Source organism: Phoca vitulina, unplaced genomic scaffold (genome assembly GCF_004348235.1).
Source record: "Phoca vitulina isolate PV1807 unplaced genomic scaffold, GSC_HSeal_1.0 scaffold20, whole genome shotgun sequence".
Taxonomy (NCBI): domain Eukaryota; kingdom Metazoa; phylum Chordata; class Mammalia; order Carnivora; family Phocidae; genus Phoca; species Phoca vitulina.
The window spans coordinates 10,976,037-10,998,014 of record NW_022589723.1 but is presented as its reverse complement, the minus strand read 5'-3'; the positions used below and the strand labels follow the sequence as shown (position 1 = coordinate 10,998,014).

At 39.9% G+C, this 21,978-nt stretch overlaps 2 protein-coding genes across 5 annotated transcripts; one reads left to right on the top strand and one right to left on the bottom strand.

Moving 5' to 3' along the window:
• Positions 1–655: 655 nt before the first annotated feature.
• Positions 656–13,762, bottom strand: HAUS2 (HAUS augmin like complex subunit 2). Of its 2 annotated transcripts, XM_032417458.1 has the most exons (6): positions 13,645–13,762; positions 6,636–6,728; positions 6,221–6,290; positions 4,823–4,955; positions 3,486–3,594; positions 656–1,964 (listed from the first exon to the last, which is right to left on the bottom strand). In XM_032417458.1, exons 1-6 carry the CDS (start codon positions 13,735–13,737, stop codon positions 1,755–1,757), a joined length of 708 nt encoding a protein of 235 aa, XP_032273349.1. In that variant the 5' UTR covers positions 13,738–13,762; the 3' UTR covers positions 656–1,754. The 2 variants fall into 2 exon arrangements, with proteins under 2 accessions (XP_032273349.1, XP_032273350.1); XM_032417459.1 differs by lacking the exons at positions 4,823–4,955; positions 6,636–6,728; positions 13,645–13,762.
• LRRC57 (leucine rich repeat containing 57) lies at positions 13,684–21,857 on the top strand. 3 transcript variants are annotated; one of them, XM_032417455.1, is made up of 6 exons: positions 13,684–13,770; positions 14,162–14,267; positions 14,374–14,512; positions 15,298–15,566; positions 18,575–18,760; positions 19,174–21,857. In XM_032417455.1, exons 1-6 carry the CDS (start codon positions 13,736–13,738, stop codon positions 19,213–19,215), a joined length of 777 nt encoding a protein of 258 aa, XP_032273346.1. In that variant the 5' UTR covers positions 13,684–13,735; the 3' UTR covers positions 19,216–21,857. The 3 variants fall into 3 exon arrangements, with proteins under 3 accessions (XP_032273346.1, XP_032273347.1, XP_032273348.1); XM_032417456.1 differs by lacking the exon at positions 13,684–13,770 and adding an exon at positions 13,802–13,912; XM_032417457.1 differs by lacking the exon at positions 13,684–13,770 and adding an exon at positions 13,830–14,070.
• Positions 21,858–21,978: the final 121 nt, after the last annotated feature.

Below are 21,978 nucleotides of genomic sequence, written 5' to 3'. Positions count from 1 at the left end.
CAAGATATTATGGCCAGTCTTCTATATCCAATTTGCGAAAGTCAGCAAAGGAGACTTCAAAACATGATCCCTGGTTGTTCTGGCAGTTTTTTGGCAATGATCTTGCTTCCTTATGAACAACTACTTTACTCAATCACTGTGTTGAGGTCTTCTTGTGTTAAGGAGTGTGATGAATAAAAGGATCAGTGAACCCTGGTGACAGAGAATGCAACAGCATAAAAATACTGATGCTTCCATTTTTTTTAAAGCAAAAGAAAACACCAAGTCTGAAAATAACCAGAGGTACAGTACTGATACAAATGAATACATACTGAGGCTTAGTATTAGGAATTGTTATTGTACCACTTTTTAAAAAAGATTTATGGGGCGCCTGGGTGGCTCAGTCGTTAAGCATCTGCCTTGGGCTCAGGTCATGATCCCAGGGTCCTGGGATCAAGCCCTGTGTGGGGCTCCCTGCTCTGCGGGCAACCTGCTTCTCCCTCTCCCACTCCCCCCTGCTTGTGTTCCCTCTCTCGCTATGTCCCTCTGTCAAATAAATAAATAAAAAATCTTAAAAAAAAAAAAAAGATTTATTTGAGAGAGGGAGTGCGAGAGAGCACAGAGGGGAGGGGCAGAAGGAGAGGGAGCATGGAGCCTGATGCAGGGCTTAATCCAGGACCCTGAGATCATAAGCTTAACCGACTGACCCTCCCAGGCGCCCCAATGTACTGCTCTTTTATATATACAATAATCTCGGGTAAAATATCTGAGCATTTTGTGAGGTAAACGTCTAAAAGTTTTACTATAACGTGCCTTTTTCTGTTCTTGGTTCTACCTTTCTTCTTTGCTTATCCTTAAGGCTGCCAGTGAACACCCTCAGGAATTTCTTCATGTCTCAGGGTTTTGAAGACCACCCCACCCCCACCTTGAGGTTTGATGTTTTGAGGATTCACAGGATTCAGTATATCACTGTATCCATGACTACAATTTATTACAACAAAAGCATACAAAGTAAAACAGCAAAGGAAAAGGTGCAAGGGACAAAGTCCAGGGGAATCCAAGCACAAGCTTCCAGAGTCCTCTGCTAGTGAAGTCACACAGGATATGCTTAATTCTCACAGCAACTAAGGTGTAACATGTGTGAAATGTCTTTCATGGAAGCTCATTAGAAATGCAGTGCCCAGGGTTATTATCATGGGCTAGCCACATAGGTATCTTCTGTTTAACATGTACCAAAATTCTAGACTCCCAGAAGGAAAGGTGTTCAGCACAAACCACATTATACAAACACTTCAGGCATAGTGAGCAACTCATCAGTAATAGCGGAAGGAACCCTGTTGAAATCTAAATTCCTAGAAGCCAGGCAAGGACCAACTTTGTAAGCAAGCCTTTCAAAGGATAGCAGTCAGGCCTGTTATGTTTGCTCTTTTCCATACACTTAGTAACTATCCCACAGGAAAAATCAACATACTTTCACTTGCAAGAAGACTCTTCTAATTCAGAAACAAGCATTTAAAAAGACTATTATGTCTGCCGTCTGAGATATGGCTAATGCATTCATGTTAATAAACTGTCATAGCTGTATTTGATTTTCAAGAGTTTTACTGAAAAGTAGAATGAAAATATATGAAAAACAAAGGAAAACTCAATTTGGTCTCAGTGAACTTGGAATCTTAGTACTTCAGCAGCAGAGCCTCTAAATGCCCGTATTACAACTGGCTAGAAACAGACTTCACATGACTACATATAATTAGGCAAAAACAAACAGTTGACAATCACTTGGCATTAACAGTTTGGACATGAACTTCAGAAGTAAAAGGTAAAGAAGGCATTATAACATCATGTTTATGAAGATAATTTTCTTCTGCTAGTATTTTGGGGATACAAGAGGAAATTTCCTTTTGTTGTTCTCGCCACTTGAGTATATTCTCTGCCAGTTCTTCTGTTTCAGTCACCAACATATCCATTTTTGCTAATGCCATGCTCTGTAGTGTTTGAAAGAAGGGGAAAATAGGAGAAATTACATCTGTCATCAATACATCATTATTATATCATAAATGGTTATGATAGCAAAATGGTTATGATACCAAAAGTTCACACCTGACCTTTTCTAGCCCCTTAATATAAAGGCTTCTTAAAATTGTGTTCTCCCCACTTATTACAGAACATGCTTTTTATTTATGAGTTCACCTCTCCTTTGTCTTCAATTATCATCTCAAAGATGACGACCCATAATCTATATTGTAAAACCTACCTGCTTCCTAAAATTCAGTCCCATATTTGTCTATTGAATATCTCCACCTGAATGTACATTCAGTATCTCAAACTTTATTTATTTTATTTTATTTTATTTATGATTTAATTGCAATTCAGCAATGATTGAAGATTTACTCTCTGTGGAAGGCATGTCAGAAAACAGTCATCAGCTTTTTGATTTCTTGATCCTACTCACCCTCAGGTCACCAAGGCTAGCTACTTCATTACTTTGGATGTGTCCCTTGTCCAAAGAGTAGACACATTCTAGAAATTTGACATCCCAAATCTCAAAGTTTACATAATCTTTTGTTTTCCTATGCTTTAAATCTTTTATCTGAATGCCTGTATTTATTCTCCAAGTTTCTCTGCCTTTGATTCATTTGCCTAGTCCTCTAACCTACAGTTTATCAAACTTTAATGGGTGTAGGAATCACCTGAGGCCAAAGTGGAGTACCACTCTTCCCCAAAACGGCCAATGCTAATTTTCATGTCTTTCCTCACATTGCTGCTTTGGGCCAAACTATTCTTTCTGATGCAAATTTCACTGATTTTTCAAGATTCAGCTCACTACTAACCTCTACGTAAAACTTTACTGAAGTATTCTTACCCCCATTCTACTCCCAATTTCCCTAAAGTAGAAGCAATCCCTCCCTTTTCTTTGCTTAACAGATAGCATCTTCTTTATAATTCTCTGCTATATCCATTGCACAAAAATATTATAAAATAGAGAGTATCTGAGAGCTCACTAAACCTTGAGAATTTGAGGGCAGGGAGTAGTCGTATCTGTTTATCTCTCCTGATACCTATAGCATAACCCCTTGAACAATAAAGAGAACACATATTTATTAAATATTAGAATAAAACAATATAAAATGACTCCTAGAAAAGCTATAAAAAAGCCATCTTAATTTTAAAAAATAATTCATTTAGAATATTTACCATCAAAAAGTTAAACAAAGGGGCACCTGGGCGGCTCGGTTAAGCGTCCAACTCTTGATTTTGGCTCAGGTCATAATCTCAGGGTTGTAAGATCAAACCCTGCCATCATGCTCTGCACTGGGCGTGGAGCCTGCTTAAGATTCTCTCTCTCTCTCTCTCTCCGCCCCTCCCGCCTTCTCCCTCTCTTAAAAAAAAAAAAAAAAAATTAAACAAAGAGATCACACATTTGAGATTCTAGTATAAAAGAACTAAAGACAGCCAAATGTAATGTGAAGTAGTTGAGACACTTAAATGCTACTGTTAATACTCACCATTTTCTTTAGATTTTCATCTAAATGTGGGATATTTTTAATTGTTTCAAGATGGTTTTCTAATCTTTCAATGAAAGTTACTGCCAATTCCAGCAAATGTACCATGTCGCTAAAAGAGGGAGAAAAAAGTCAACTATTTTTTTTAGTTACTTTGTGTTCTCTTTTTTCTTTTCAATTAGGACTTTTAATACAAGATAAGAGAATTACAATCAACCCAGGGAGCCAATAATAACCTTTCTGCATTTATGGAAATACCAGTGATAAAAATGTCATTTTCTTTCACTTTAAGCAGAAATTAATTCATCATCCAAACAGAAACAGAGACACAACACTAATCATATCTGGTATCCAACCTAATATTAGACAAAACTTAATGTTAATAATTTTCTCATATAAGTAATTTCCCTAGATTAAATCTCATTCCATCTATTCATTCTCCATGAAAGGTGAATATAATAAGGATAATGTACTTGACTGAAACTGCCTACACCTAAAACCACTTTGAATCTTCGCATTTGCAAAATGCTTTAAAATCATTACTCAGTTCTTCTGATATATATAATGTATAACATATACATTAATGGTATTTTACTATACTGAATAGATAACTGAATATATCCACAAGAATGGGATTTTTACATTTATTCTTTTACTACAAGATAACAAATCTGACACTTAAGAGAGGTACTGATTTGCTAAGGGTCAGCGAGTGAGGCACTGGTGGAGAAAGTTAGCAATCAGATCCCCAGATGTTTGATTCTTTACTATTGTTTATTATTATACTTGCAATACTCGTATGGGGAAAAGAGCAACAGAAAGCATGCCCATTCTATGGATTGGGAAGCTGACGTTAAAACCAATCATTTGCCCAAGGTTTTGAGGCATATAAACAGCAGAAATGAGAGCACAACTCAGTTGGTTTTTTTTCCTTTAGCTGACATGGTTTTCATCTCTCCCTGCTTACACTCCCTAAGAGAATTTTTACATATAGGCAACATTAACACAACAAGTTTACTTCATAGAAAATGGTCTATACATAATAAAAATAATTTTTACCCATCTTACTATATGTTATTGATCTAATTTCTTTCATTGAAGCCATTATATCATTCCCGAAACACACTGCGCAAAAGGAATGTCTTTTTCTTCACCACAGCTTAACTCTTTAAATGCAAAAGATTTTCTTTCTGGTTGTATGTATCAGCATTAAAAATGTTAACAGATAACAGTCACTAATATATTGTTTAATGAATTACACTATGAAATAACTACTAGTCTAAACAAAAAACACCCTCAGGAAATATGTGTAATCATTAGTTTCTACTGTTTAGTTTAACCTGTGATAAACAGCTTCAATAGGCAAGTTTTCCTGGCACATGGGTTTCAACAGTCTTTGCCTGAGGGACCTCTTCTCTTTTAGCACTGCTTCCAAATGATTATTCATGCTTTGCAGAGTATGACACTTCTGAGCTATACAAACCAAAAACAGTAATCATAGTTAGCAATATGACAAGTTTCAAAATCACTAATTATTTTTTGCTTTGGTATGACACTATCAGTGTCAAAAATTAATCCATTTCCCTCCTAAATATCTCCCCTTTGCTATCTTTAATATCAAAACCACTTTGCTTTCAATGATTTTTCTCTTACTTTGCTTGCTGACACCAAATCCAGTGCTAAATTCTTTGTCTACTCTACTCCTAGTTCGGTTTTTATTTTTTAAAAGATTTTATTTATTTATTTATTTGACAGAGAGAGACAAGCGAGAGAGGGAACACAAGTGGGGGAGGAAGCAGGCTTCCCGCTGAGCAGGGAGCCCGATGCAGGGCTCGATCCTAGGACCCTGGGATCATGACCTGAGCCAAAGGTAGACGCTTAACGACTGAGCCACCCAGGCGCCCCCTAATCCAGTTTTTATAGCCAGAGCCGTATTCTTCACATAAAATCTCTTTTCTCATCCCTGCCTCTAACATTCTACGTGAAATTAAAAAATAAACATGTCTTACAAGCTATTTCTGATTATTTCAATATTTTGCCTAGAATTCAGTTAATGGCTACCAACTGACTCTTCTTTTAAATTTTTATTTTGAAAAATTTCAAACTTACAGAAAAGTTTCATTGAACTCCCACATACATATCACCTAGACTCACCAACTGTTAACATTTAGCTACATTTTTTTTTTTCTCCACATACTCAATACATGTATTTTTTCTGACCCATTTGAGAGTAAGTTGTAGATACCATGAACTTCTACCCCTAAAACTTCAGCATGTATTTCCCCACATAGGAACATTCTCTTATGTAACTATAGTATCAAATTCAGAAAATTTAACAATGGTACAATACTACCAGTATTTAATACAGTCCATATTGACATACGACCAAGTAACTCAGTAACATCCCTTACAGTAAAATAAATCTGTAATCAAGTATTCAATCCATGACCACATTGCACTTTGGCTGTTGAGTCCCTCTAGTCTCCTTTAATCTGGAAAGTTCCTCAGCTTTTCTTTGTCTTCAAGCTTTCCTGAATTGGAGGAGCTCCTACCTGGGTCACTTTTCATGCTATTTGCACTAGTCAAACCAACAGGACTTCTATTTGAGCACAGAATAGAAGACTTTATTAGCTTTGGGGCAATACCTGAAAAAATTATGGTATATCATAATGTATGATTAAGGTAATCCAAGAAAAAGTTGAAATTCCAATGATTACCCATTTCATCAAATTACTTACCCAAAAAGGAAGGATGAACAACATCTGCTGTATCTTTTTCTAGTCTTAAAAGTTCAATTTCCAGGTTTTTCTACATTAAGAAGAAAAATAACACTCAGCTCACGTAGAATGCTGCCTGAAGGCTTAAACTTTAGTAAAAAAGGCATAGTCTTTAACCCATGAATATTGAGGCGGGGGAGAGAGGAGGATTCATTATGAGAGCCCAGGGGATTTACTGAAGATTTTCATTTTGGTGTTCAAGCCCTATTGCTGCTACTGCTACTACTACTAACTACTACTATGACTATTACTACAAATAAGTAAAAACTTATCCAGCTATGTGCTAGACAATGTTCTAAGTGCAAGAGAACTGCTGCTGGAATCAATTTTTTTTCCTGTACTAGAAATAGAAAGTAAAAAGTCCAACATAATTTACCTGGTAGATTTCAGCTTGAATATCTGTGATCTGCTGTAGTCTGGAGAAGTTTGCAAAGTAAGAAGCTGATTTCTTGGATATATTTAACATCTCCTATTGGTAAATGAACAGAGAAAGCAGCAGTGTGTCACAAAAAGTTTCTGTGTGCATTGGAATAGCATACCCATGGGCTTAAAACATGAGGATTTATTATGTCCAACACTGCCCTTGAAAAATGAAGTACAGAGTTTAACAGTAGCAATGTATATTTCCTGTTTTTATGTTTTTGGGGTTTTTTTAAAGATTTTATTTATTTATTTGACAGAGAGAGACACAGTGAGAGAGGGAACGCAAGCAGGGGGAGTGGGAGAGGGAGAAGCAGGCCTCCCACCAAGTGGGGAGCCCAACGCGGGGCTCGATCCCAGGACCCTGAGACCATGACCTGAGCCAAAGGCAGACACCTAACGACTGAGCCACCCAGGCGCCTCATATTTCCTGTTTTTAAAATATTCACTGTCTGGGTACCTGAGTAGCTCAGTGGGTTAAGCGTCAGACTCTTGGTTTTGCCTCAGGTAGTGATCTTGGGGTCCTGAGATTGAGCCTGGCGTTATCCTCTGTGCTCATCGTGGAGTGCCTGGGATTCTTTCCCTCTTCCTCTCCCTCCCCCTCTGCCCCTCAGCCTGCACATGCTCTCTCATTTTAAAATAAATAATCTTTTTTTTTTTTTAAGATTTTATTTATTTATTCGAGAGAGAGAGACAGAGTGCAGGGAGCCCAATAGGGGGCTCGATCCCAGGACACTAGGATCATGACCCCAGCTGAAAGCAGACACTTAACTGACTGAGCCATCCAGGCGCCCCTAAATAAATCTTTAAAAAAAAAAAAAAAGAATTATGTTCTTAAAAAAAAAAAAGGCACTAAATATTCACGATCACAAATCCTTTGGCCAAATATTTAAAAATTAGAAAAACAAGACAATCACTTTGCCTATTTCCTAAAGTACTATGCACAATACATCTGAATTAGTGACAGCTATCAGAGAAGGCTAAGGTTAAGAAGGATGAGCTTGAGGTTGTTGGAGAATTACCTCTACACAAATCAACAAAACCTGGTTTCTGACCTTTCTGGGGCTAAAATCAAATACTTTCCCACCATGGAATCATTTATCTGATTCATTAAATGACCTCTATTGGCTATAACTCATTCATACTGTCTCTTTTCACATACTCACTCTCTTAAAGGAATGTTTTGTCCAGGTGGAATTATTCTGCTAAAAACCTTACCCGCTCCTTTTTATCCTTTAATTCCATGCAAAATATTGCTTGCATATATTGCCTCCTTAAATTGCAGGTTACTTCAGAATAAGAATATTGTTCATCCCCTGGCTTGATCCATAATTTTCTGTATCCTCTTCTTTTTTTCAAGAATATTAGCACATTTAGAGATCTTTAGAGATCTTATAGGCAAAGGGTTGGGAAATGATAGTCCATGAACTAAATGCAGCCCACTGCCTGTTTCTGTACAGCCCATAAGCTAAGAATGGTTTTTATATTTTTTAATGCTGGGTAAAAAAGAAAAACAGTGTTTTATGACACATGAAAACAACATGAAATTCAAATTTCAGGATCCAGAATAAACTCAACTGCTCCCATTCATTTACTTATTATCTCTGGCTTCTTTCATACTACAATAGACTAGATGAAACCATATTGACCTAAAAGCCTCAGATACTTACCCTCTCTGGTCCTTAACAGCAAAAATTTGCTGACCAAAGATAACCAATTTTATAAGCATTTACTGAGTAAGACAATCGAAGATTGAAGAACGGATGGGAAGGAAAAGGTATTCTAGTACTAACATGTATGTGAAAAGGAGGGGAAGATGAATCTGAAAACATAGTTTCCTACATAATCGTGGAAGATCTTGATAGCTGTGACAAGCAATTATAATGCAGGAAATGAGAGTAATTCAAGGTTTCCTGGTGAAGAAGTAACATGATCATATATAATACATATTTTAGAAATGTAAATGGGGATAGTATGGAAAATAAAACTAATGAGGTTGGGGGGACAGTAAGGAATAGGGAGTGACTACTTAATGAGTATGGGGTTTTCCCTGGGGATGATAAAAAAAACTTTTGAAAATAGTTTCACAACATTGTGACTGTACTTCATGCCACTGAATTGTACACTAAATTTAAGATGGTTAAAATGGTAAATTTTATGAGCATTTTACCACCAAAAAAACTCGCCACTGGGGTGCCTGGGTGGCTCAGTCATTAAGCGTCTGCCTTCGGCTCAGGTCATGATCCTGGAGTCCTGGGATCTAGCCCCGCATCGGATCAAGCCTCCCATCGGGCTCCCTGCTCAACAGGGAGTCTGCTTCTCCCTCTGCCCTTTACCCTGCTCATGCTCTCTCTCAAATAAATAAAATCTATTAAAAAAAACAAACAAACCCATCACTCTGGTAACTAGCCAACAACATAAAACAAACAAACAAAAATACTAGGTGAGAGATAGGACTGGAGGTTGAATATTTAGACAAGTGGCTACTACAGCATTCCAGGTGAGAAGATGAGAATGTGGACTAGGTCAGTAGCAGTTAAAAAAGGAAAAGGAAGGCAGAGATGTGAATCCCTGGAGAGATGAAATGGATAAATCCTGGTTGATATGGGGTACTAGGGATAAAGTCAAGTCAATATTGACTCTGAGGGGACGCCTGGGTGACTCAGTCGGTTAAGCGTCTGCCTTCGGCTCAGGTCATGATCCCAGGGTCCTGGGATCGAGTCCCGCATTGGGCTCCTTGCTCAGCGGGGAGCCTGCTTCTCCCTCTGCCTGCCACTCCCCCTGCTTGTGCTCTCAATATATCAAATAAATAAAATCTTAAAAAAAAAAAAATATTGACTCTGAGGATCCCTAGTGACTGGACAGAAAAATACGCCACGCAATGAGGAAGGTAACACAAGATACTTTACTGATGGCAAAATTGAGGTTTGGGGGAGCAAAGTATTAGTTTAATTTCATTCTATAAATATATATCATGGCTGAAATGAGGATGAATCTATTCTACTGAATTTCCATCATATCAGCATAACTCTTTTACTCTTCTTGTCTGCTCTTAGGTAGAAGGTAAATAAAAAGTAAAACATCTCCCATTTCTCACTGTAACTTACTCATTCTCTGGTATCTCTTCATCCCTCCTTGTGTATATGCTAATCTTAACTACACACATGGAAACTAGTAAACTGTTGGGTTCAACAGCAGGGTAATGGAACTTAGCCAAGAACACGTAAGAGAAACCAATGGAAAATAACAATGTTCAACGGAAAGCCAAAAGGAGAGAGGAAAGAAAGAGTAGCCAAATTTCTCTAATAAATAGAAATTCTAGCTACTTGAGGATTGTGACTTAGCCTTATATCTTAAAAAAAAAAAAAGGCAAGGATTGGGGAATACAGAAAAGTTTTTACTGTTGACTACTGCTATATTATATTATATACTTTACATGCCAGTAGGGTAAAGGGACACTGAAGATGAAAGGATCCTGAAAAGGGAGTCTGTTTAAGGTATTTCCGTTCATTCTGTTGCTAGGCACAAGAAGCTGAAATCCAAGACTTTTATGTATAATATAAAAATCCTGATAACACTGTGTACAAAAAATATATATGTATAAACTTGTGTCTTTGGGCATCCTTTCTTCTTTTTTGTCCTTTCTACTTCATACTGAATTCTAGCTGAGGGACATTAAAAGGGAGACGTATAGCAGAGAAATTAAAAGCAGAGGCTTTAAAATGGGGGAGGGGATATAGAGGTGGGCAGGACACACTGAGAAAATAAGATTTATATATATAAATGTATAAACATACATATAAATATGTAAACTATATATATATGCCTATATATATCTCTATATAAGGTATGTATATATGTATTTGATTGAGCTATCATGACTCACTAAAGCTTGCCAGAAAAATAGCTAGGATGTAAGGCCAATAAAGCAGTCCTAGGGCAATCAAGGGCGCCTGGGTAGCTCAGTCGTTAAGTGTCTGCCTTCGGCTCAGGTCATGATCCCAGAGTCCTGGGATCGAGCCCCGCATCGGGCTCCCTGCTCCGCGGGAAGCCTGCTTCTCCCTCTCCCACTCCCCTGCTTGTGTTCTCTCTCTGTCAAATAAACAAATAAAATCTTTTTTAAAAAAAGCAATCCTACGGCATAAACAAAAACAAATACCCCATTTATCCTACAGAGAGTTACCTATACCTTTCTTTCACTAAATCATTCCTTAATGGATATAGATCAAAACAAAACAAAACTCAAACAAGCTATATTTTCTGGAAGAGTTGCATCATATCACAATTTTAAGCATCACTTGATTTTTTAATGCAAATGGGATGATGTGCACTTAAGGGATAGACTAAAGAGATCATATAACATTATTTTGAAAGAACCAATGCTAAATCCTTCTAATAAGAATAGATTTTCATATGTAAAGTTTGCTTAAAGTAAAATCATACTACAAATCTGTGAAGTTTCCTCATTGGGACTAGTTGTGTAGTAAGATTGTAAGATGGTCTTAAAGAGCTATGGATTGGCAGATTTTACCTGAGGCAAAACAGGTAACTGTCTAATTAGTGCCAGTTGGACACTAGGAAGAGCCTCTTCAAAACAACTTCTACCCCAACAAACAGCTGACTTATCAATGTCAAAATTCTCTTACGTGTTTATTTCTCAAACCAATACACTCTAGAGGGATAAGTCCCAAATGTCTTACAGTATGAGTTTACCAAATTACTTTGTTACAGAACTAAACAATGCAGTGAGACTACCAGGTGATTTGGTAGGAAGAAAACACATAAGAGAAGGTGAGAACTGAGGGAGTGCTGTAGTTATGTTTTGCCTATTTTCCAATGCATTCATCTGTACCCCTCCCCCAAAATCCTTAAATTCTGGTTACTAGAACCTCGACTAATCTACAAGAATTCTTCATCAGAAGTTTAAACTCTCAAGATATTGTCATAGTATCATCTACCACAGTTCATCTTAGAGATGATACAATGTGTCAGAAAAGGGAGCGCTCTGTGATCTATTTCACTGGTTGAGTGACCTTGGGTAAATTTCTTGGTCTCGGGGCGCCTGGGTGGCTCAGTCGCTTAAGAGTCTGCCTTCAGCTCAGGTCATGATCACAAAAAAAAAAAAAAAAAAAAAAGAGTCTGCCTTCAGCTCAGGTCATGATCCCGGGGTTCTGGGATCAAGCCCCACATCAGGCTCCCTGCTCGGCGGGAAGCCTGCTTCTCCCTCTGTCTCTGCCCCTTCTCCCCACTCGTGATCTCTTTCTTTCTCTCACTTTTTTTTTTTTTTAAAGATTTTTTTTTTTTTAATTTATTTATTTGGCGGAGAGATAGCACAAGTAGGCAGAGTGGCAGGCAGAGGGAAAGGGAGAAGCAGACTCTCCGCTGAGCAGGGAGCCTGATGTGGGGCTGGATCCCAGGACCCTGAGATCATGACCTGAGCCGAAGGCAGACGCTTAACTGACTGAGCCACCCAGGCGCCCCTCTTTCTCTCACTTTCAAAAAAAAAAAAATTTCTTGGTCTCCTTACGCCTTAGTTCCATTAAAAAAAAAAAAGATTTATTTATTTATTTGAGAGAGAGAGAGCGCGCGCGCAAGTGAGCAGGAGAGGCAGAGAGGGAGAGGAGAATGGTAGACTCCCTGCTAAGCGCGGAACCCCAGGTGGGGCTCCATGCCAGGGCCCTGGGCCAAAATCAAGAGTCAAGAGTCGGAGGCTTAATCAACGGAGCCACCCAGGCGCCCCTTTACTTTCTTCATCTTACAAATAGTGTACAGTAGGGGCGCCTGGGTGGCTCAGTTGTTGGGCGTCTGCCTTCGGCTCGGGTCATGGTCCCAGAGTCCTGGGATAGAGCCCCGCATCGGGCTCCCTGCTCCGCGGGAAGCCTGCTTCTCCCTCTCCCACTCCCCCTGCTTGTGTTCCCTCTCTCGCTGTGTTTCTCTCTGTCAAATAAATAAAATCTTTAAAAAAAAAAAAAAACAGTGTACAGTAGGAGCGCCTGGGTGGCTCCCTGGGTTAAGCCTCCCACTCTTGATTTCGGCTCAGGTCCTAATCTCAAGGTCCTGGTATGGAGCCCCACCCCCTGCTCAGCTGAGCAAGGAGTCTGCTTGAGATTCTTTCCCTCTGCCCCTCCCCACCCTCTTTCTCTTTTATAAATAAATAAATCTGTAAAAAAAAAAAAAAAGTGTAAGGTACAATTCTCTAATGACTCTTCTAAGTATACAAAGTTATGTATTTTCCATAAATCTTCCATCATGTTCATACAGCTAATCTCTGCGTATGATTTTACCTTTCTACTTCTCCGTTTCCTTTTTAGCGAAAATCCTCAACTTGCTCGTTATCTCAAAATTTCTTTCCCTCCATCTCACTTTCCCCATTCCCTTGTCACTTGGATTCCATTATTCCCTATCTTTAATTTCTCCTAAAACTACAACCGCTGGGACTAATCTGCCTCTTCTCTGATAATTACTCCCCTCCTGCATTCACGTTCCAAGGTCTTTCGGGTCTTTCTCAACATTTTTAAAAATTTCTTTATTTTTTGCCTTTAAAGTTGCATGCTTCCCCTGACGCTCTCCTGTACCCAGCGTCTCCCGCCCCAAATATGCTTCAATACCTCACACAAACAAGCATTGTTTGGCAACGTTTGTGTTTTAACACTTACCCGTATTTCCCAACCCCGCACCCATTACAATATACAGGCGGTATCACTGGGTGAGAAAAAAGCGGGGGAAGACTGATCTTTATTATCTCTCACGAACTGACCCAGGATAACTCGCCCGCAGACACCTGAAACTCGTCTACTCAGAGCCCCGCTTTGGCACAACCACTGCAGAACCGTCGCTACTGTTGCCTGGAAGGGCCTGCACCTGCCTCTACTCCGGCACAGCCCCCACCCAGCACCACCACCTCACAGCCATCTTCTGTCGCCACCGCCGGCACCCCCCTAATGACGCCATCGCCGCCCACGCACCTGAGTGACCATCCCCGAAGCTACAAAATGGTCCAGCAGCAGCCCGGCAGCACTTGGCGCGGACGCGGGATCCCAAGGGTTCGCAGCAGCCATGGCTGGGACCCACCTCCCGGGCTGGCGCGAAAAGTGAGTGGAAAGTACGGAGAACGCGCGGCGCGGATCGATGACGTCACAGGGCGTTTCAGCCCGGGCGGAAGCCCGGGGAGCGCATCCCGGGAGAGAGCGGGCCGCGGCTCTTCCCTTGCTTAAGCCGGCTGTGAGCTGAGGGGTAGGAGACGAGTCCGGCCCTCCCTGATTGTTCGTAGGCTCCAGCGGCGTCAGGCCTCGGAACAGCTGTAAAAGCTGTTGGCCCTGGTGGTCTGGTTGTTCTTCCCTTTCTTCCTTGCCACTTTTAATTGGTCCCCAAGATCTGGGCGTCGGCAGGAGGTGACAGCTTGGGCACGAGACCCAGCCGAGAGGCGGATGGGGTGGCTGGATGCCTGGACTGAGCGGTGACAGCTGCGCTTCCTTCCTGCAGGGACCTGAGCCGCGGCCCTAGGATGGGAAACAGTGCCCTCCGCGCTCATGTGGAAACCGCGCAGAAAACTGGTGTCTTTCAGCTTAAGGACCGTGGGCTGACCGAGGTGAGACTGGGAGGGGACCGACCAGGGAAATTAAAGGGAGAGGGACGGCGGGGGTGGTGAAGTTAATCGGTGAGGAATTCTCCGCGCTGTGAACCCCTTTCTCCAGTTCCCCTCAGAGTTGCAGAAGCTGACCAGCAACCTAAGGACCATCGACTTGTCCAACAACAAGATCGAGAGCCTACCGCCTATGATTATAGGAAAGTTCACTCTGCTGAAGAGCCTCTCCTTGAACAACAACAAACTGAGTATGGCTTTTGCGCCTGGGAAGCTTTTGCTAGTGATCAGCTGTTAAGAAGGGTGGTTTTCTCTTACAAGCTGATTTTTGTTGTTGTTATGAAACCGTACTGAGAGCTCAAGACGCAGGAGGATATCAGAGTCCTTGAAGCTATCTCTTGTAATTACATCTACCCGCCTCCTCTGGTGGTGTAATGATTGGTACTGGCTTAATTTGGACTTGAAAGGAAAGACCATCTTTGGGATGTAATGTAAACAGAGCTAATTTTGCTGCTAATTTAGAAAGGGGGATGGAATGGGATGGGGAGGGCCTAACAAATGCCACAAAATTGCTGTCGGATTCTGCAGAGGTCCTTTTACAAAAGGAGCCCAATATACACATAAATACTTTCCTGTATTTTGATGGCACCCTCACTTTCTGAAGACTATGTTGGTAAAATGCAATACTTAAAAATGGCACATGTGGGAATTTTTTTTTTTTTTTAAAGATTTTATTTATTTATTTGACAGACAGAGACAGCGAGAGAGGGAACACAAGCAGGGGGAGTGGGAGAGGGAGAAGCAGGCTTCCCCCCGAGCAGGGAGCCCGATGCGGGGCTCGATCCCAGGACCCTGGAACCATGACCCGAGCTGAAGGCAGACGCTTAACGACTGAGCCACCCAGGCGCCCCCTCATGTGGGAGTTTTATGTGTATCAGTAGGAGGCATATAAGGTGGCCATATAGTTTTTCTAAACTTTGTCTAAGGTATGTCTCAGCTGTATCAGATTCAGGTTTTTAATTTTTTTCTTTGCCAGCTATTCTTCCTGAGGAGTTATGCAATCTGAAAAAACTAGAGATGCTAAGCCTAAACAACAATCACTTGAGAGAGCTACCATCTACCTTTGGGCAACTGGCAGCCCTCAAGACCCTGAGCCTCTCTGGGAACCAGCTACGAGCACTACCACCACAGCTCTGTAGCCTACGGCACTTGGATGTGGTGGATCTCTCCAAGAACCAGATTCGGAGCATACCTGACACAGTGGGGGAGCTGCAGGTCATCGAACTCAATCTCAACCAGAACCAGGTCTAGAGCTTAAGGGTTTTTTCCTACATCATGTGGATTTACAGTCTCCTGTTTAATCCATTCTTTTTTTTTTTTTTTTAAGATTTTATTTATTCATTTTGAGAGAGAGAGAATGCGAGAGAGAGAGAGCACATGAGAGGGGTTAGGGTCAGAGGGAGAAGCAGACTCCCCGCCGAGCAGGGAGCCCGATGCGGGACTCGATCCAGGGACTCCAGGATCATGACCTGAGCCGAAGGCAGTCGCCCAACCAACTGAGCCACCCAGGCGCCCTAATCCATTCTTTTCTAAACTGTAGTCATGGAGCTGGGTATCAGGCTAGATGAGCAGTATAGTCCATGGGCTGGACTAATTTCAAAGCTAAAAGTGCTATGGAATTAGTTGAGACACTGCGTGTTTGTGTGTTGCGTAGGTGTTTTTAGGAGAGTGGGATGCGTAATGGGGTGAGATAATTTCAAAAGTTAAACTGTCTCACAAATCTTGGAGAATTCAGATCCTCCACAAATATGCCTCTAATCACCTAGCAAGGAGCTATGTTGGGTGGAGTGGAAAAGAGGCTTTAACTCATAGGTTCTTGGAGTTGGACAAGAGATAATTCATTGTCCCTTTTTTGACATCTTTGTCAAGTGTGTCCTGCTTATACTGAAAATTCATAACTGACAGGCTTTCTGGCCCATTTCATTGTTGGACAGCTTTAATTGAAATATTTGAAATTTGTTTCCATTACTTTGGAAGCTCTGGTTAATATGTATCTGACTGGAGAAATAATCCTTGGTCTAGACATAAGGCTTAAATGATGAAACATTAAACATAGTGAGACTAGGTGGCCTTTAATTTTTTAGTGCCTACAGTTCTAGATTTGCACGGTCCAATACAATAGCCACATATGGCTGTTAAAATTCATTTAATAAATAAAATCTTAAAAAATAATAATAATAAATTAGATTTAAAAATTAAGTTCCTCTCTTGCCACTAGCTATATTTCAAGTGCTCAAAAGCCGGATGTGGCAACCATATTGAACCACAAAGATATAGATTTCAATCACTGCCAAGTTTTATTGTATAAAACTGTTCTAGATTGTAGTAATCTTACATTATGATAAAATTCAGTCTGTCTTTGAGTAGATTGCCTCACCTTTTCCGTGAAAGTGGATATTCTTGTATGTTGAGCTTTTGGGGAAAAAAAAATGTGAATATTTGAAAAAAACTTCTGGGAAAACATTGTTCAAGAGATACTAGCTGCACACTCACCCCATTCACCTAGGCTGCTGCCCTATAATCACTGGTTCTGATTTTAGCGTGGACCACATTAACCAGAAGAGCTTGTGAAGAGATCACTGGGCCCCTACCCTCCGTGTTCGCGATTGAGTAGGTCTGGAGTGGGGTCTGAGAATTTACTTTTTTTTAAATTTTTTTATTTTTTATTATTTTTTAATTTTTTTTATTTTTTAAAGATTTTATTTATTTGACAGAGAAATAGGGAGAGAGCACAGATAGTCAGAGTGGCAGGCAGAGGGAGAGGGAGAAGCAGGCTCTCCACTGAGCAGTGAGCCTGATGCGGGGCTCAATCCCAGGGCCCTGGGATCATGACCTGAGCTGAAGGCAGACGCTTAACCGACTGAGCCACTCAGGCACCCCTAAAATTTTTTTATTAACATATAATGTATTATTTGTTTCAGGGGGAGAATTTACATTTTTTAAGGTTTTTATTGGGATGCCTGGGTGGCTCAGTTTCTTAAGGGTCTGCCTTCCGCTCAGGTCATGATCCCAAGGGCCCTGGGATCCAGTCCCCCATCGGGCTCCTTGCTCAGTGGAGCCTGCTTCTCCCTATGCCTGTCCCTCCCCCTGCTTGTGCACGTGAGTGCTCTCTCTGACAAATAAAATCTTTAAAAAAAAATCAAAAGATTTTTATTTTAGAGAGAGCGCGTGCACGTGCACACACAAGCAAGGGGAGGGGCAGAGGGAGAGAATCTCAAGAAGACTCCTGAATGAAGGTGGAGTCCAAGGTGGGGCTCCATATCACAACCCTAAGATCATGACTGGAGCCGAAATCAAAAGTCGGACACTGAACCGACTGAGCCACCCAGGCGCCCCTGAGAATTTATATTTCTAACAAGTTCCCAGATGATGGTCTGAAATGATACCAGGTAGAGTAAATATAATTTGGTGACTTGGAGCATTTAAAGGGCAAAAGAAGTGAATGAATCAAAGATAATTGTTCAAGGGCCTAAAAGAGTGGTGCTACTGAGTGGACAAGCTGAGTCAATTATGATGGTGACTCATCCCAACGGAAATGTTTTATTAAAAATTGGAGACATGGGAGTGGAATAGACATGAGTAGATATGAATATAGATACAGATTTTCAGGTCTTAACAGAACCGATAGCTTTAAGAAAGGATGAGCTTTTTAGGAGGAAGTTTAGAAAGAAGATCCAATATTAGAGACTGCTGCTTGAAAATGTCCATAGGAACAAGAGGGCGGGGGAGCCAATAATCAGCAATAATTCAAAAGAAGAAAAGTCCAATATTTAGGTACAAGGAGTTTCAAAAAAGTGGTAGATGATAGTCAAATCCAATAGGGAATGAGGACAGTGAATCCTTGACTTTGGCAGTATAGCGGTCAGCATCTATGTACACATAAAAGATTGGCAGTAAATGTAAATGCACCAAAATGTTTATGGTGGTAGATTAGAGGTAACTTTTTTCTTTAAACTTATGTGATGCTCAAATTTTCTGTAATGAACAGTGCTTTTATTAGGACACTTTTGTTTCTAAAAAGCTACCAGTAACCTTCAAACAGCATCTTTTTCCAAAAAGTGGAGGAGTAACAGAAGCTAGATAGCATAGGCTTTGGAAATGGGTAGGTGGTGAGAAAATGGAGGCGGTAAAAGAAAGAACTAGGACAAATGGTCAAGTTTTTGTTTTAATTTAGTAAAAAAAAAAAAACCACACAAAAAACATTATAGTAGTGCTTTTACTTTTTCCTATGATTCTTTTTTGTCGTTCAATAGATATCTCAGATCTCAGTAAAGATATCTTGCTGTCCTCGCCTTAAAGTTCTTCGCCTGGAAGAGAACTGTCTTGAGCTCAGCATGCTTCCACAGAGCATTCTCAGTGATTCCCAGATCTGTCTGCTTGCTGTGGAAGGCAACCTTTTTGAAATAAAGAAACTTCGAGAACTGGAAGGATATGATAAGGTATGTATTAGTGTACTTCGTCATTGTTCCAGAGATAATGGTGAAGTAACCCACATAAACATTTATAGCTACAGGATGTATGCATAATCCTGTTTATGTCAACAGGATTTGTTCCCCATTTTGGAGGTGGATTCTAAAAATTAGCCAAATGGTATTGTGCCAAGGTAACTTTTCCTCCAGGTAGCTTATTGTAAAGTATTTTGTCTTTTGATGGGTGTCTTATTAAAATATAAGGGAAAAACCCCAAAGCTATGTGCTTTAAATTTGCATTTAGAATAGGTCGATTTTTAAGGAAATGAAAAAGACCATATCCAATAAAAATCTAAATGAAAAAAATATCACAAAATTCTAATAAAAAAAATAGGCTAATATTTGTGCCAAAATACCACATATTCTTCTTTTATGATTTTTAGTACATGGAGAGGTTCACAGCCACTAAGAAGAAGTTTGCATGATGTTCTCCAGGAGCACGGGAACCTTACAGGACACTGACATGGAATCTCTTGCAATCTGGCTGAATCAAAGGCTCCTGTTGTTGTCAAGGATTATCTGCAGTAAGGAGATGATACTCCCGCAGATACTTCAATGATCTTTTCCCTTTCCAGGGCTCGTCTTAAGCAAGCTAAAAAATCAAGGGACAGTAAGAGTCCTCCATTTTGAGTCATGGATAAGGGTAAAGGACAGTGTTGATCATCAAAACCACCATTAGTCTGGCTTTAAGAAAAACAGTAGCTCATTGCTATTTATACAATGAGGGGATGCTGCTTGGTCACAGAATCACTCCGTATCACAGCTTGAAATTTCATGTTTAGTTTCAGTGTATGAACTTTCATAAAGTCAGTTGCCATTCCACCTGTGTTAACATTTCATATTTTTATGAAATATAGTTTGTGAGAGGCTACTATGGTTAATCTAGGATTTATGATTTTATTTCAGTCCATCAGTTCAATCGCAGTGTGTATACTTGGAATTTAGAATGTACATAAATATGTGACTGTCTTGATTAAAAGTATATTTTGTCAGAGAAGCACCAACACACTAAGAGATGTTCCCCAAGGCTGCAGTAGCAAATTTTTTACTATTGCATGTGCCTTACTGGTAGAGGGCTCTGAAGAGCTAAAACCACATATGCAAAATTTGTAAGATACAAAGGGTTGTAATAATCAAGATTTTCCTGAAGCTTTGTTAGAAATAATGTCTTATTTCTGGTAATCCTTTTCCCTTTTTGTGTTTATAATTCTACTAATCAAATTACCTATCAAAAATCTCCTACAATATTTTAAAATAACCTATGTTTATAAAGTTTATTCTCTGGATGAGAGAATATACTAAATAAAGAATTTTTAATGAACTTTGGCTGGAAAAAGTGCTAATCCTCAAAGGAAGAAGACAGGAGAACTTTAACCTGTATGTGGCCCTTTGTTTGAAAGTAAACTGATTAGAAAGAAATGTTTCATAAGGTGCAGGAGTACTGAAATGCCTTCATGTGACTGATAAGCATTTTGCAGTACTAAAACCATGCTTATTAAGAGAAACTGAAAGTACAAAGGTAGATGATGTCAGGTTGTTACTGACATGAACATTTCAGAAACTACCACTCTCAAATTTCTGAGGTTTTGCCTTTGGCAGGGCAATTTAGCATGTATTGTCAGTTCTTGTTTTATAAACCTAGTTTAACCATTAAGTCAGTAGATCACAACAGCTTAGTGTTTATATGAGGAAGTCTCTCTGACTTTAAATCTGATCCGTATTCTAAATCTGATCCATATTCTCTATTTCCCATGTTATTTTCTGTTTCTCAACATGGGGAGGGATGGGCTGCCAGTTTATCGTTAGCAACTGAGTTTTGCTTTTTGTAAACTTCAATGCTTAATCTTTTTGGTCTACTAAACAATGTTTCTCTAGATTTTTTATCAGTGCTTAACATCTAATAAATCAGAGCTTCTAAAGTAAACAACTTAAATGTCCCCAGACATTTAATTAATTGGAGTTAAAAATATCCCCCATCTCTGAGAATCAGTGACTGCTAGCTTTCACAACTTGTACCTAGCCTTATTTCCAGATACCCTTTCTTCACTCTTATTTAACCTGCCCAGTCATACCAGATTATTCTGCTCCTTAAACCCACAGTGCAGTGTCTCCCCTGTAACTGCCTTTACATTGTTTGCTCAGTCAGGAATGTCTGCTCTCACTAACGTGCTCCATCTATCTAAAACCCATTTTAAGTCTAAGCCAAATTAATTGCTCCCCCATCTGTTATGATAGCACTTCTCACATTCTATATTCATCTGTTTCTTGCTAGAATGAGCTACTTGTGCGCAGGAACTATGTAAAGTAACATGCCCAGATTTATAACGCACAAGTGTTTAGACTTACCTATGAGCTAACATAACAAAGTTGGTTAACTTGTGTGTGGTCTGGAGACCCATATTCTAGTTTGGCCACCAGCCCTAAGTCACCCACATTCTTTTAGAGCTTGGTTGGAAGTCGGTGTAGTATATTAAGCTCATGGGCCTTGGAGTCAGAAAGATCCTGGTTTGAATACACAGTCTGTCATTTACTAGCTTTGTGAATCTGAGCAATTTATGCTCATCTGTAATATGGTGAATACCTCCAACCTTTCAGATTTGTTATCAGGATATGGTAAAAAGATACATAAAGGCATTTTAGCAGGGTGCCCACAATAGAGTAAGCAATCAATAAATGGTGCCATTTATTTCACCTGTAAAGCATTAAAATCTAAGTTAGCAAGTCATTATAGAAACGGAAGGCTTGGAGCAAATACTACATTAAAAAGGATGAAAACAAATGACTAGAGAGTAAGGAACTTGAATATCATCAATCTGAGAAATACAAATCTGATTAGGAATGTAATTGGGATAACCTGGAATTTTGATAAGACAGTGACCTAAAGAAAGTAACATTTAAGGAAACTAATTCTAAGTGCAATTGAGTATAAAATGGCTGGGTTAAGAGGAGATTCATCATTCACACATGACATGAAAAGATCTAAAGTGTGGTAACAAGGATGAAGGAAGGGACGCCTGGGTGGCTCAGTTGGTTAAGTGTCTGCCTTTGGCTCAGGTCGTGATCCCAGGGTCCTGGGATCGAGTCCCACATCGGGCTCCCAGGGAGCCTTGCTTCTCCTTCTGCCTGCTGCTCCTCCCTGCTTGTGCTCGCATTCTCTCTGACAAATAAATAAATAAATAATATTAAAA

Excerpts from the sequence above, each read along its gene's own strand:
- HAUS2 (XM_032417458.1), bottom strand. The coding sequence starts at position 13,737 with ATGGCTGCTGCGAACCCTTGGGATCCCGCGTCCGCGCCAAGTGCTGCC. Across the intron at positions 6,729-13,644 it reads CTTCGGGGATGGTCACTCAG|GAGATGTTAAATATATCCAA; the intron begins GTGCGTGGGCGG and ends ATTTACCAATAG. Across the intron at positions 4,956-6,220 it reads TGTTCATCCTTCCTTTTTGG|CTCAGAAGTGTCATACTCTG; the intron begins GTAAGTAATTTG and ends TGGTTTGTATAG.
- LRRC57 (XM_032417455.1), top strand. The coding sequence starts at position 13,736 with ATGGCTGGGACCCACCTCCCGGGCTGGCGCGAAAA. Across the intron at positions 14,268-14,373 it reads AGGACCGTGGGCTGACCGAG|TTCCCCTCAGAGTTGCAGAA; the intron begins GTGAGACTGGGA and ends CCCTTTCTCCAG. Across the intron at positions 14,513-15,297 it reads CTTGAACAACAACAAACTGA|CTATTCTTCCTGAGGAGTTA; the intron begins GTATGGCTTTTG and ends TTTCTTTGCCAG.